General features: G+C 51.5%; 1 protein-coding gene across 1 annotated transcript in view; it reads right to left on the reverse strand.

Moving 5' to 3' along the window:
* Positions 1-10,736, reverse strand: part of Ago2 (argonaute RISC catalytic component 2) — an 81,504-nt gene extending 70,768 nt beyond the window's left edge. The window contains exon 1 of the mRNA XM_085678900.2: positions 10,582-10,736. Coding sequence (XP_085535026.1) covers positions 10,582-10,603 — 22 coding nt within the window. The 5' untranslated portion in view covers positions 10,604-10,736. The remainder of the gene's footprint in view (positions 1-10,581) is intronic.
* Between the last annotated feature and the right edge of the window lie 5,464 nt (positions 10,737-16,200).

The following is a 16,200-nucleotide window of genomic DNA, read 5'->3' on the forward strand; positions in this document are numbered from 1 at the left end:
AAGCACTGGTTTCTGTCCCCAGCAGGAAGGAAGTTAGTGAATGCAGGATGGGACTGGAGGAGCTGGTCTACTCCCGAAGCAGGCATCAGGCGTGGACAGGCTTCAGATTTTCTTCTCTTTCTGTATATTTGCATTATTCCCTACAACTAAAACTCCCTTACCCTCCCTTTTTCCCCCCAAGTTTATAAACATAACCAGTCTCTAGGCACACAACAGCCTCCCAACCCTGCTGCACCCAGACCCCCTGCCCTGGCTCCCCATCCTTTTCTGGATGGAGTGGGCCAGGTCCAAAGTAACCTTTGTTCTGCCCTGCCTCCCTCTGGCTCTCACAGTTCCCTCCTCAGAAAGAAAACTGTACCTGGTTTCTTACCTATTTCACCCACTCTGTGAGGGCTGCTTGTGGTCTTCCGCCCACGTGGGAGTGACCCTTGGTTCCCAGTTGTGTCCCTAGTTTTAAGCTGGCCGGGTAGGAGCCAACCTTGCATTCATTGCTGCAGCAGCCGCTCAGACCCCGGGACTGATCAGGGTTCCACCATTCACTCAGTGTCTAGGCTGCAAGCTCTACAATGTGTTCTGGGGAGATAAGTGGACCTTAGCTCTCTTAGGCACAGTGGGAAAAGTATGTAGACTTCACACTTTCCCATCAGTTTGATGGCTAACCAAAAATACAAAGAACTTCACTTTCTAAACCTGGCCTGGTGGTCCACACCTGTAACCTCGGAACTCAAAAGGCAGAGACGCAGAGACCGGAGAATCAGGGTTCTTCGGGCTCACTACATATCAAGTTCAAGGCCATCTTCAGACAAGCTCCATCTCAACTCCACTCCCCACTTAAACAAAACAAACAAACAAACAAACAAACAAACAAAAACCCACTTCTTTCTAAGTCTCTGAAATGCCAGTGAGGCCCGGCAAGGCGCACAGTGGTACCTCTGCATGGTGACAGCGGGGACAGGGGCAGGGCCGAAGCCAGGCCCTCGGGAAGTCAATGTTCCAGTCAATCAGCTCCCATCCATGATATCGATGAAACACAACAGACACACAAAAACCTAGACACAATATTCGGAGGAGCTTATTAACCATAGCACAAAGGAAGGACGGACCCCAGAGACAGGAATGGATAGGTGGTGGTATATCCATCCGTAAGATAAGAATATTATGCAGTAGCCAGGTGGTGGTGGTGCATGCCTTTAATCTCAGCACTTGGGAGGCAGCGGCAGGTGGATCTGTGTTAAATTTGAGGTCAGCCTGGTCTACAGAGTTGAGTTCAAGGACAGCTATACAGAAATACTATCTCAAAAGCAAAACAAAATCTTGAGGAGTGCTGAGCAAACCCTCAGACAAAAGGCCATGACTGCATGCTTCTGTTCATAAGAAATGTCTCAAACAGGCAGTTCAGCAGCACAGCAGTCACTGGCTTCTGAGCCTGCTGGGCAGGGGTGAGGGTTAGAACTCAGTATCATCATTGGTACTGAGACTGCACCAAAGCCTGGCGCTTACGGATGAACGTGTGTGTAAAGATGCACAAAGGACCAGAGGAGGGTGCCAGGTGCCCTGTCACCTTACTCCTGAGGCAGAGCCTCTCCCTCTCCCTGAGCCTGGAAGTCCTGTTTTGTTTTTGCCAGGCTGGAAGCCAGGGAGTCCCCTCCGTTCTCCTGCCTCCGTCCACCTCTGTGCAGGGATCCAGACGTCACTGCTCGCGCTCCCACAGCAAGGGCCCAACCACCAGGCCATTTCACAGCTCTCAACTGTTCACTGTGAATTGTTTAGGTTTATATTATTCTTAAGTGTGTGTGTGTGTGTGTGTGTGTGTGACAGGTGTGTGTGTGTGTGTGTGTGTGTGTGTGAGAGAGAGAGAGAGAGAGAGAGAGAGAGAGAGAGAGAGAGAGAGAGAGAGAGAGACAAGTGCTGTGAATGCAGCAATTAATCCCCCCCTGGAGCTGGATACAGGCAGTGTGGGTGCTGGGAATGGAACCCAGGTTCTCTCAAGAGCTCTTAATCACTGAGTTATCTCTCCTGCCCCTTAAATGGTTAAATTTATGTTATGTAAACTGTTATTTTTTTTTTAAAGGCTGACATTTTGAAAGAACTTCCCTGCTCTGAAACGGCAATCATTTTTCTTCTCCCCTCACCTGGACTAGACAATGAGTACTACACATTGCAGAGTCCTGCCCGGCCAGATTCTGGGTGGGGGGCCAGCGGGAGCCCCAGTTGACATCCCAGAGGTCAGGGCTAGAGTGGCAGGAAATGATGAGGCACCTGCAGCTGCATCTAAGGTTTGTTCACAGGAAGAATGACTTGGCAAGATTCTTACACTTGCCATTCTCCAACATGAACTTGAACACGCATCAATAAAAATGTGCAAAAATAAAACAAAAAACACATTTCAAATGAGCATTCCTTGGAGTGACACTTGGTACCTCCATGAGATTAGGAGGGCTGTGGCTTGCACTCCCAGGGGACCAGCCTCACCACTCCACCCTCCTTGTGGCAGACAATGATAAGCGGCCTGGCACTCTTGAGAAGCCAGGCCCGTGGCTCAGTCTCCTGTGAGCACTGACGCAACTTCTTGCCACCCCAGGCAACCAGGATCCTCCACACAGAGAGAGGTGACCCAACAGAATGAAATTCAAATCCCTCCGGAGGCCAACCTGGTTCTGCTCTTGGCTTGACACCAAAACCACACGAGTGCACGCGCACGCACACACACACACACACCACACACAAAATCAGTAAGTCGACCACTTACTTGGGCAGTTAATTTTCCAAGAGCTGGCCGCCATGACATCTAATTCTTTTTATGGTGTTCAACCCTGGCATTTCATCCTTGGGAACAGGTGACCATACAACAGGTTACAGAAGACCAGACTCCCCTAACAGAGGACTCCCAGACCCCAGTGGGAACCACATTCACTCCCCAGGTCACATTCTCAGCTAGGACACCAGTTACTGTCCTGGTCCTCACAGGAACCTCTTTGTCTAGCTGTGCCCAAGCCTTGTGGCTTCGGGTGCTTAGAAATGCGCAGTTGTATGGCATTTCTGCAACTCCTTAACAGTAACTTCAGCCCAAGGCTCAGGGATGGAGCAGACAGGCTGCAGGAGTAGCAGCCCAGGACGGCAATCCTGGTTTACAGCTTCTAAGTCTTTTTAGAAAAGAGGGGCAGGTAAGCAGACAGACAAGAAGCACATAAACTTAACTGTTTGGGGACCTTTAGACAATTCTGCAGCTACATGCCATTCCTAGACTACAGCCAAAGCAGAGGCAGTGCTCTCAGACCCATCCAAGTCAAGATTCTGGCCCAGCCCCACTCCGTGCGCGTCCCTGGGAATGGTTTGAGCTGTTTTCCACCTTCCCGGAGGTCCTAGCATCTGGGAATAACATAATATCCCTCGGGACAGCAATCACCTGTGGCATCTCCAAGGTCTTCCAGGTACAGGTGAGGAAAGACCTGCAGGTGATTCTGGCTCTCCTTCAGACCCATCCAATTCTGGGCTAAAGGGCTGATGAGCACTCAGGCCCAAAGTCTTATCCTTTTCACCTGGCTTTTCCAAACCCACCTCGAGCACTCACCGCCAGCTTCAGATTGCTTCCTTCAGCACCCCAAACCTAACAGCCCTAAAACCCATGACACCTGGCCTCTCTTCCATGACTAACCCAATGTTTCGTCAACAGTGGTTGTCAGGATGAAGGTACAGCCGAACCAAATGCCTGACTAAGTGGACCACTCTCCTCCAAACTTCATGACGGACACAGGTCAGCTTCCCATAGGCACTTTCTCACTGCCTACTAGGACAATGAGGCACTGGCTCAATTCCATTCACCATTTGGAGGAGAAATGTCCCTAATTTGGGGTACCTGAATAGTTGATCCCTAGTTGACTTAGGAGGTGTGGCCTTGGAGTTAGTACATCGAAGGGCTTTGAGGGTTAAAGACTGCTATTTCCATTTCGCTTTGCTTCATACTTGCAAATGTCTGAAAAAATGTGAACTCTCAGGGACTGGAGAGATGGCTCAGTGGTCAAGAGTACTGGCTGTTCTTCCAGAGGATCCGAGTTCAATTCCCAACACCCACATGGCAGCTCACAACTGTCTGTAACCCCAGTTTCAGGGGATCTGACCCTTTACACCAATGCACATAAAATAAAGTTAAGTAAATTATTTTAAAAAAAATGTGAGCTCTCAGCTTCTCGTTCCTGCTGCCAAGCCTCCCTACTATTATGGCCTCTGAGCTCCTGGATCATAAGCACCAAATAAACCTCCTTCTATAAGTTGCTTTATCACAGCAAAAGAAAAATACTACAACCCACAACCCATCACCACCTTCTTCTCCAGGTAAAGGAGGCCAGGAGAGATGACAGGGCGGTTCCCATGCCTAGCCTGGGACTGTCACTTCCCGATAGAGCTCCAAGTTCTGTCCTACAATGTGAAAAAGGGGTCCAAGGGCCACTACACCCAAAGCATCCTCCACAAGAGAGATGTCTTCTTAGCTTGGGCCCTGACCAACCAGCCACCTACAATGTTTCTTTTCACTCCCGTCCCAAACCAGCTCCCAGCTCCTGCTCAAACACACACATGAAAAGTTGTTGGATGACTTTCCCAGAATGAGCTTCCCACCTGGTACCACAGCAATCAGGAAGCAGTTTCTGCCCAGGCCTCTTCCTCCCCAACCCTCTCTGACTTCCATTGGTGCTGGCCTGGCCTTCCAAGATCCCACAATTATCTCCTAGGCCTCAAATCCTCTCTCTTTAAACCACTGGCACTACCCAGCTGTTAAGTCCTAAGTCAAATCCACACTCCCTTGCTGCCCTCCTTCAAAAAGAGCAGAAACACCCAGAGCTACCCTGGCCTCTTGTCCCCCAGTGACCCATTCAAGATGCTTCCAAGGACTCAGCCTCAGGTGAGCTCCCTTGGATTCCGAACAAGCAGGAGTAAGGGAGACAACAGCATCCGTGCAGTCGGGAGGCGGATACTCTTTAATGCTCTTTGTATGTCCATGTGCACACTGGCGTGCTTTCTGCATGTGTGTCTGTGCACGGCTGTTGGATCCCCTGGAGCTGGAGTTAGACAGCCGGGAGTCGCCATGTGGGTGCTGGGAATTGAACCTGGGCCCCTGGAAGAGCAGTCAGTGCTCTTAACTCCCGAGCTATCTCTTCAGCCCCATTCCACTCAGTCTTAACCATGTCTAAGAAGTGCCTGACACCTTCTGATATCTTGATTTCAGTGAGTTCGAGGCCAGTCTGGTCTACAAAGGGAGTTCCAGGACAGCCAGGACTGTTACACAAAGAAATGCTGTCAGAAAACAAAACAAAAAGTAGAAGTAAATCTTAGTTGGGTGGTGGCGGCACACGCCTGTAATCCCAGCACTCAGGAGACAGAGACAGGTGGGGTCTCTGTGAGTTTTTCAAGATCAGCCTGGTCTACGGAGTTCTGAAGCTACAGAGCAACCCTGTCTTGAAAAACCAAAAAGTGCTAGACTGGAGCTCATATGTGTTGGCACACGGAACACAGACCATCACTTGTCACATAAACAGACAGCAGTGGGAACTATCTCTGCAGGCTGATCTTGAACTCTGGCCCACCAGTCATCCCACCAGAATTCTCGCAAGATGACTGGGGACATATACGTATGGCTCCACTTCAGCCTGTGCCACATGGGAAAGAAAATGAATCTATGTCACAAGGTACAGAGAGGGTGAGCAGCCTGGACAACAACTCACATGCTCCAGACAGCGAAACTGAGACCCACACGGATGTCAAACTCTCCAAACATGCCTAGGAGGACAGGACTGAAGTGGACGACCATGTTCATCTGACGACCGCCCTGCTGACAGTATGGGAAGACCAAGAATGAAGTTTTCGGATGCTGGTCAAGTGTCCAAAAGCCAGCCAGAGGCACTGTGTTCTTGGCAGACAGCAGAGGGCCTGGCTGCCCCCCCCCACACACACACATTAGAACCCCTGCCTGGGGGCTGCAATGGCGTATCTTGGTACATCATCTCAGGGACACCACATTGTCCATTCAGGCACTGTGAGGACCCCAGATACGCCGGGTGAGGCAAGTGCACACACTCAGTCCTGTGCTCCTGACTTAGGGATGGCCCAGGTCTGCCTGTTGTCCAGGTACCTCACTTGACTCCAGAAAGCTCCCGGCTTAGATGAACCCTGCACTGCTCTACTGAAAACCTGCCTGAATGGAGGGCACAATGGTTTGGTCTCAAGGAGAAAAAAAGGGGGCAGGGATTTCAGGTTCTTCAGCTTTAGATGTGAAAGTGGGAAATTAGTTGTAGCTTGATGCTCTTTTGTTTTGTTCTGTTTTGGGGGGGGGGGCTGTCCTGGACACTAGCTCTTGTAGACCAGGCTGGCCTCAAACTCAGAGAGATCTGTCTGCCTCTGCCTCCTGAGCACTGAGAATAAAGGCATGTGCCACCACTGCCCGACTTTTTTTTTTTTCTTAAGAAAGGGTTTCTTTGTAGTTTTGGAACCTGTAGTGAAACTCACTCTGTAGACCAGGCTGGCCCTGAACTCAGTTCCACCTGTGAGTTCCCGAGCGCTGGGATTAAAGGCGTGCACCACCACCACCTGGCTCCTGGTGCTATTTCATGCCCACAAGAGCTTTTACCCAGCCAGAGTGAAAAGGCTGGGGCCGGGCCAGCATAGCCTCACTGCCCATGAGATCCGGATGCTGGTGGGCGAAGCTGCAAGGTGCACAGGAGAGTGGAGCAAGTAAGGGGAGAGGGATGCAGAAGACAGCGTGGCTCCTCACCTCACACCTGAGCCCAGAACTGGGGAGGAGAAGCCTACCTTGGGTAGGCTCTAAGTTATGAAGGTCACCCTGATTTTCTATGCGTTGAATTACCTGTGCTGAAAGTGGGCCATGGAGAAACAGGCCCCTGCTGCAACTGTGAATCTGACACTCAAAGTAACCCGTGCAAAAACATTCTCAGGATGAGGGAGTAGGAATGGATCTGAGCAGGCAGAGGGGTTCTATGAGTCCCTCATAGAACAGGAAAGCAGGCAAACGGAGTCTGAAGGCCAGGCAGGTAGTTTTAATACTGACTCAGAGGAGACTGCGAGGGAGATGCCTACTCGGAGATGTTTAAGACCTTCGGTGACAATAAGAAGCCAAAAATGCAGACAAAGGGGGTAGAGGCCTAGTTTTCAAGGCTCTGGTAAAAAACTGATATGACAGCATGCATCTGGGCTCTCCACAAGGGAGAGGAAACGAGTTCAAAACCAGCCTGGGCTACATAGTAAAACCTTGTTTCAAAAAACAAAATGCCACCAAGAAAGATTTAGAAGATAGAAACTCAAATTCACATGCTCTTCCATTAACTCCATATTCTAATATCAACTGTAGGGGCTGGAGCGATAGCTCAGCAGTCAAAAGCACTTGTTGCTCTTCAAGGACCCAGGCTTAGTTCCCAGCATCCACGTGGAGGCTCACAACTGGCAGTGACTCCAGTTCCCTGAAGTCCTCTTCTGGCCTCTGGGGCCACCAGGCACGCATGTGGTACACATATATACATGCAGACAAACACTAATACATCCATGTAATTAAATAAATTTAAAATAAATTTTAAAAATCAAGCCCATTCTACAGAGAAACCCTGTCAGGGGTGGGGGGAAATGCAAGCCCATTGTAATTATGGTTCTGAAACCAAGGAAGGGACAACACCTGGTGTGACAATGACAGTGACCGTGTTCACGTGTACCTGAACCAGCTCTGTGTGGTGACATAAGCCTGTGATCCCAGGACTCTGTAAGCAGAGGAAGGAGGAAGAGTTTGAGACCAGTCTGGGCCAGACAGCCCACCCTGTCTCTGAAAGAGAAGAGGAGGAGGAAAAAAGTCTGTATTCTGTGCACACAAACATGCCACGGTGAAAGGGCAGGTGTGGAGTCTGCTTCCGGATGGGAATGGGGAAGAGGCAGATAAGCCATGACCACTGACAGCCTTAAGGGAGGGCTAGATAGGCAGAAATCACATCTTTAGACACCCTGCTTTCCTGTTTGTAAAATTATTTCACAGTAGAAACTTTTTAAAAATCATGTGTTACATTTCCTACAACAGTTCATAATGTTAAAAAAAAGAAGAAAGAAAAGAAACATTTTTTAGCCATACTGGCAGCCCAGCCTCTTGAACTGTAAAGAATAAACCCAACGGTGTTGACAGAGAAACTCAGTTACAAAATGTTGCTTCTTAAGAATGTGTAAGCCAAAAAGCTTTTACACGCCCCCCCTTATTTAAATTCTTCCATAGGCTACTAGGGGAAGATTTCCCACAAATGTACATTCCAGCCCTTGGCAGCACTCAGCACAGAGGCCGCCAAGCTGCAGTGGTACCCTCAAACACAACTGGGAGTTGGGGAAAATTCGGGGAGCAGGGCCAACTGCTGGCATTAGAGACCACAGTGCGTGCACGCATCGTTGCTCAAAGTCACAGTCTTGACTGGCAACTCTCAACCCAGTTTTCACCGCCAGAGGTTACTTTGTAGCAAATCCTCCTGGGCTATAAAGCCTGAGACAGAGCTGCTTCCAGACAGTTTAAGAACCTTAGGTGTGTGTGTGTGTGGGGGGAATCCCACCTACAAAAGACCGTGTGGGTAGAGAATTTACATACCCTAAACCACTAAAACCTCTCCCAATAGTTCAGGAAGGAAAAACAAAACAAAACAAACCCAAACTGTCAAGTTCTGAGCCTTGGCCCTGAGGCTACTAACTTCACACCTGCAACAGTATTTGTAACAGGCGCTGTAAGAACCCACTGGGAATTCTATTTTTACAATTAATTTACTAAGTATTTACTTCCCAGGAAGCTGGGGAACAGGAAAACTCTAACTTTTCTAGAATTCAGGTCCAATGGCCTTCCATTCTCCTAAATTTGGAAATATGGCTGAGTCTCATTGATAAGATTGTATTGGGGGGGTTCTATTAAGCAAAATTAAAAGCCGTGGTATGTATAATAAAATGAAGCTGCGCTCCAGTCTTGCAATTACGGCAAAGTGGCCCACCTGGAACTTGGGTTCCTTCCCAGCCTGCCATTAGCCAAGAACTATCCCACAGGCATCTCTTTTCTCGCCCAAGGCTTTCTGGTTAGAGGGGACTGTCTCTCCCTCAGGCCACCATGCAGAGGCCCACGCAGTAACAGCAGCCATCTTCAAAGCTGCCAGGGACCAAAACGAACCGGTTGATCCAGAGGGCTACCGCATTCTTTTCTAAAAGGCAACAGCCCCTTGCAGAACACACAGTAGGTTTATTTCCACCCTATCTGGGAACCCACTGGCCTAATCCACACCAAACAGGTAGTTCCAACGGTGGGTCAAGGTCAAAGGGACTGGGAGCCACTTCCACAGGAGTGTTCAAACAGGTTGCTGACTCCAGGATGTTTACAGGGCTCTTGACCTCTCTGAGCCTCCACGGCCTGTCTTCAGAATGAAGACCCACAGTGACAGGCTGAAAGGATGATCCACACGCAAAATAGAGGAAAGCCTGGCCTCGTCCCCAGGGAAGTCACTAGAAAGAGACACTCCGGAAAAACGGACAGCCTCAGAGCTAAGGCTTTTCTGGGTTTCTCCACAGCGCTGAGCTGGGGGATTCCCACACTCTGGCAGGAGGCTGCCCTGGCCACTTCGAAGGCGGCCTCCAGACCCCACCAACTGCCCCCCAGGACCCGGTCACCTCCAGGTGCAAGGTTAAACGGGTCTTCAAATTGCTGAAAGCCCTATAATGCGTTTAGAAGTTGGCCAGTGGGCATTCGAGGAGCCCTGACATCAGGAGAGGAGGCGCACTAGGCTCCGAGCAGGCACCACAGAAGACCCGGGGAGATCTGGGAGGTTCCCAGACCCCACAGTGGGGAAGTCTGGGGAGGTCCCGGGGGCCAAACCACTAGGTCAGGTGGGCAGCAGGGAGGGCCCGCGGGCGCCAAGTACAGCCTGGCGGACAAAAGGGGGCAGGCTGAGCCCGAGCAAGCGGCGGGGCAGCCGGGAAATGGAGCCACGTGCCTGGCGGGAGAAGGTGAAAAAGCCTCCCAACACTTGACTGTTTGCTCAGCCCCGCGAGTAAACGGCCCTCCACTCCGCTGGGGAAGCGGGGTGGGAAACCGCGTTGGTGTTTTTAAGTTTTCTGGAACTTTTCCAGAGAAAAGGGCACGCGGGTGGGAAGGGGTGCCACGGCGGCCACCCGCTCCGCTAAGAAATCGCAGGGCGATTAACACTTGAATGGGGAGGGCGGCTGCCCGGCGTGGAACTGCGCCCGAACGACCGGTCGCGGTCCTGGGGCCCCGGGGTTCGGTTCCCGACCCGTCCAGCTCCCCGCCCCTGTGCCGAAACACTGGGCCCCGCAGCTCTACGCTCGGGGCCGGCGGGAGGAGCGCTGAGGGAGGACGGCGACCCGCTGCAGGCCGGGCCTGGGCCCCCACACTCGTCCCGGCCGCGCCGCTCGGGCGAGCTGGGCCTCCCCGCCCCGAGGCCCTGCCCGGCCACCCCAAGGCCACCCCGCGGCCCCACAGGCCCCGTCGCCCCCGCCCGCCCCGCCCGCCCCCCGCCAACCGCCGCGGCACGAGAGCCGGGCGCCGCGCGGACTCACCGGGGCCGGCTCCCGAGTACATGGTGGCGCCGCCGAGGGCCGCGGCCGAGGGCCGGCCGCGCGCTCCACGGGCCCCGACGCCGTGAGCCGCGAGGAGCCGCCGGCCGCTCGATCCGCCCCGGCGCGGCCGCCTCGCAGAACAGGTTTACCCGACGCGGCCGGGGCGGCGGGCGGAGGTGGCGGGAGCGGAGGGGGAGGGGAGCGGGAGGAGGGAGGGGAGGAGGAGGGGCGAGAGGGACGACGAGGGAGGGGACGGCGGGGAGGAGGGAGAGGGCGGGAAGGAGGGAGGGGACGGCCGGGGGGGGGGGGAGAGAAGGAGGGGTAAGGTGGCGGGGAAGGAGGAGGCAGGCAGGGGAGGAGGCTGGAGGCGGCGCGCGCACGCTGGCAGGGCAGCTGAAATGGGGTCGGGGGTTTGAGAACGGTGGCCCCCCCACCCCGGCGTGGTTGCCCGGAGTGCAGGACCCTAGAGGCGACCCGGGGCACACGGGCCGAGACCTTTCCTGCGGCCGAGCGCGGCGACGTTTGGTTTCCGAGCACGGCCAGCCCAGCACTGCGACCCGAGTCGGGGGGTCCTCCCGCGCCGAGCGGCAGAGCCCGGGCCTCGTCCCGCCACGCACCCGCCCCTGCACCTCGGCCTGGCTCTTTAAGTTATTAACGAAATGGAGACGGGAAGCTGGCTCCCCACCCAGAGCTTGAACTTGGACGCGGCCAGGCCCGTACGCGCGACCACACCGCCACCTCCCGGCGCGGCTCGACAACCTAGATAATCTTAATAAAGCACCTAGGAAGCCCAGCGAGTTCAAGATTAATTTTATCAGCTGTCAGGGAGCAGATCTACTCGGATCTCCCCCGACCCAAGGCTCAGAGCCCCCGAGGTTTGCTCTGAGACCAGCGGAATGAGCACATCTGTCCTCAACCCACTTGTTGCTGGCAAGTCCTGTCCAACTGTCCCTGAAGCCTTTTTTTTCTGTGGAGGCGGCAGCTCCTAAAATCACCTGGCGCACTTGCAGCGTCTTCAAAGTCCATGCTGAGGGCCCAGGCCAAAGACAAACAAGTTCTTCTTACTGCAGGGATCCTGGCATCGGGGTAGGTTCCCTGTTCTGTACAGTGTTCAAAGTCAGTCCCAGGAGCGAGAAAAGCAGTTCTCCTTCCAATACGCGTCGAAAGGAAGAGAGGAAGCTAGGAAGTACTGCAGACTGCCACCCCAGCTACTCAGAAGGCTGAGGCGGGACTATGGAGAGCTTAAATCCTGTCTAGGGTAAAAGAAATGGTGGGTCTCCCTCCAAGAGATTAACACAAACGGGTACTCATACCTGGCCCTGTGGTCACCACTACTTTGGGGATGGAGACAGGATTTCCTGAACTCAGGAGAGATTTGCTCAGGACCAGCCCCAGCAACACAGAATTGATGGGGGGCAAGGAAGGGCTGGTAGATGGGAGCCGGGGGTTCAAGCTCAGCAGTGGAGCACAAGACCTTGCGCCCCCCCCAAGAGTCATGACATCTGTTGGGGAGGCATGCAGTAGCTCAGGTTATAGAGTGCCTGCCAGTCACGAAGAACCCCGATGGCACACACCTTTAATCCCAGCGCTCAAGGCAGAGGCAGGTGGATCTCTTGAGTACGAGGCCAGCCTGGTCTACAGAGTGAGTTCCAGTTACACAAAGAAACCTTACCTCGAAACCCCCGCCCCACCGCCAGAAAAAAAGGAAGAAAGAAAGAAACTCTGGGTTCGATCCCAGCACCACAAAAACTAGGCATGAGGGGCTGGAGAGATGGCTCTGGTTTAAGAGCACTGGTTGCTCTTCCAGAGGATCGGGATTCAATTTTCAGCACCCACAAAGCAGCTCACAACTGTCTGTAACTTCAGGTCCAAGGGATCTGGCACCCTCATACAGACATATATGCAGGTAAAAGACCAATGCACACAAAAATAAAGATAAATCTTGTTAAAAATTTTTAAAAAATGAACATGATTACACATACGTAGAATCCCAGAACTCAGGAGGGGGAAACAGGGTTCAAGGCCAGCCTGGTATACATGAGACCTGTCTCACAAAAAAATAAATAAAAATGTAGACTGTGTTTCTGAGCACCAGGAAGTCTGGGAAGCATGGGCATTGCTGTTCATCACAAGAGGATGGACACCATGGTGACTCCCTCCAAAGTGGAATGAGAAATGGAGCCCAGTGAGTCTGTGGCTGGGATCCAGTCAATGCAGCTAAGTGCAGCAGCGTGGCTGGCCCTCAGCCAGCAAGCCAGCCTGACTTCATTTGTAAGAGTTCCTAAGTATCCAGGTGTGGGGAGGGAGGTGGAGGGGGGTAAATAAGGCAATGTAGGAGGCTCTGCCTCTAAGGGAAAGGAGGGAGGGAGGGAAAGGTCACAAACAAGCAAAATTAAAGTAGCCCAGAGAGCTGGCTTTGTAAATAGGAACAAAGCTGTCCTAGGAACAGCAAGATGGTGGTAGCAGGTAAGGCTGGTGTGGATCAGGGCCTTCCAGCAGCCAAGTCTCACTCGGAGGCCCACAGCTCCACCTTGACTGACTGTACAACCCTAGGGCCTGGAGGGAAAGCTGCAGGCTCAGTAGGATGGAGACTGGGAAACTTTGTTTCCAGGCAGGATAATCTCAGGAAGGCCGGATTGTGTCTCTCCTGAGACCCAACACTGCCCTCTGCTGGTGGAAGGATGCCATTGCCTCTTGTCTCATCTTTCACTGCCGAGCGCCCAGGTAAGCCCAGGACTCACATCCAGCCACCAAGCACTAGCAGGGTGCCCCTTTCCAGAGTACAGCCACCCTCTCCTTCGCTGATGCACCAAACAAAGATCTGGAGACACAACCCAAGCCAAGGCCACCATCTCTCCCTCTGACGTTTTTATCCCAAGCCATCTGTTCCTCCACCCGACCAGCAAAGCTGGGAATGCCCTGCCCCCTCCACGCGGCCTTCTTTCTGGCCTGCAAGCTAGGACTCAATTTACAATGGTGTCTCCACTCATGCCTAGAACTTTCTCAAGTTCCCACTCTGTCCTGGTACAGAACACTGGAGGCTTCTCACCTTCCGTGCCCTGGCCCATGCAATTCCTGTGGAGACCCGAAAATCAGAGCCTATTTCTCCGTTGACCAAAGGTCATAGAGTAGGAACTTACCTCTAGTTCTTCAAGGTTACTATGTTTCTACCTCAAACAAAGGTCCCACCTAGATTTAGGTCAGAGACTTCTGCTCGCTCAAGGTTATTGTCAACACGTGTGGCTAATAACCAGACCTTGTATTTCAGAAATAGAAAAGTAGACACATTTCTACCTGGAACAAAAGTCTAAGGACACAGCTAAATTCCAGTTCCCTTAAGGAGATAACTTCTGGGGCTGGAAAGATGGCTCAGCAGTTAAGAGCACTGACTGCTCTTCCGGAGGTCCTGAGTTCAATTCCCAGCAACCACATGGTGGCTCACAACCATCTCTAGTGGGATTTGATGCCCTCTCCTGGGATAAAGGTGTGCGCACAAATAGAACACTCATATACAGAAAATAAATAAATCTTTTTTTAAAAAAAGGGAGATAACTTTGGATTCCACCAAAGGAGTGGTTTGCATACAGAATATTTTGTTAACTAAGGAAGTAGTAGTCTGCGACTTTCAACTAGTCTGTTTATTTACTTGTATCATATTAATGTAGTTTTTTTTCTTACTCCTACCTTTTGGGGTCAGGGATATTTTAAACAATTGGAAATTAAACACAGGCGAATTTCAGTACTTATTGGAATTCCCTCCTGATACTATTCTATGTTTCTCCGTTTTATTATTTTCATTTGTGTCTTCATATTCTTTACTATATTTATAAATCCCCACACCTCTACCCTGGCAAGAGGTATTTTTGTCAAGGCTGATCCTCGACAAATTCCCACTCTTGTGCTGGGCCTGCTGATGCCATGTGTAGCTAGCTGTAGGCTCAGGCACAGGCTGAGATGGTGAAGCAGGCCAGTCCATAGCTTAGCACACTGTGCACTCCCCAATTGTGATCAATGACACTCAGGAAAGAGAAAAGAGAGTCTGAAAAATTGCACAAAACATGCTTCAGTGCCATGGGACCTGAGGGATTCAACCTCAGGGCTCTTCGGTCCTTCAAGGTGGTGTGGTGACACATATTTGTAATCCTAGCACTGGGACTAAGGCAGGGGTTGGCTGGGGAGACCATCTCCAAAGCAGCTAGGCACGTGGCTCACGCCTTTAATCCCATCACTCAGGAAGCAGAGGCAGGTGGATTTATGTGTTTGAGGCCAGCCTGGTCTACATAGTGAGTTTCAAGCCAGCCAGAGTTACATAGTGAGACCTTGTTTCAAAATATGTAATCTGTATTGAGTCAAATAGCTCTGAAGTTTATTGGCTGCAGTCCTCAGAGCCTTCAGCAATCTGTCAAGACTCCTACTTCTGAATTGTGCCTTAGTCCATTTCTTTTTTTTTTCTTTTTCTTTTTTTTTTGAGACAGGGTTTCTCTGTAGCTTTGGAACCTGTCCTGGAACTAGCTCTTGTAGACCAGGCTGGCCTCAAACTCACAGAGATCTGCCTGCCTCTGCCTCCCAAGTGCTTGGATTAAAGGTGTGCGCCACCACTGCCCGGCGCCTTAGCCCATTTCTGTTGCTGTAACTGATCACCACAGCTGAGTAATTTAGAAAGATACAGATCTGGGGCTGGAGAGATGGCTCAGAGGTTAAGAGCATTGCTTGCTCTTCCAAAGGTCCTGAGTTCAATTCCCAGCAACCACATGGTGGCTCACAACCATCTGTAATGAGACATGGCACCCCCTTCTGGCCTGCAGGCACACATGGAAGGAATGTTGTACACATAATAAATAATAAATCTTTAAAAAAAAAAGAAAGAAAAAGAAAGATACAGATCTGATCAACATGGAGAAAAATCCAGCCCTATGCTCTTACAGATGGTGCACAGCCTGTCCCTAACATGCGTGCCCACAGAGTCCTCCTGTGCACAGGGCCATACGAGAATGGAGTAAGATTTTGTTTGTAATCTAACAAATAAAGCTTGCCTGGTAGTCAGGGTACAGAACTAAGCCACTAGTTAGACATAAAGGCCAGGCGGTGGCGGCGGCACACACCTTTAATTTCAGTACTTGGGGAGGCAGAGGCAGACAGATTTCTGTGAGTTGAAGGCCATCCTGGGCTACACTAGAATGATCCAGTCTCAAAGAGAAACAGCCAGATGATAGAGGCTCACATATTTAATCCCAGTATTTATGAGTCACATCCCTTTAATCCTGCACTAAGGAGGTGGAAACAGGAGCAACATGGCTGGGCAGAGAGGAATATAAAGCGGGAGGAGACAGCATGCAATCTGGAGATTCATAGAGACAGGCTCGCCTTTTCAGTCTGAGGATTTGGTAGAGGTAAAAGGTCTCTCTAGTGGCTGCCTGCACTGCTTCTCTGATTTCCCAGCCTTCGCCCTGTAATATCTGTTTTAAGAATTCTGCAACATTTTGGCCCCCTCCAACTCTCCTATGCTAAGATTCTCAGCATAAAAATGTTGCTTGTAGGAAGGGTGGTGCATGCCTTTAATCCCAGCACTTGGGAGACAGAGGCAGGCGGATCTTTTAGTTTGAGGCCAGCCTGGTCTAC

This window comes from Myodes glareolus, chromosome 19 (assembly GCF_982192425.1).
Source record: "Myodes glareolus chromosome 19, mMyoGla1.1, whole genome shotgun sequence".
Taxonomy (NCBI): Eukaryota; Metazoa; Chordata; class Mammalia; order Rodentia; family Cricetidae; genus Myodes; species Myodes glareolus.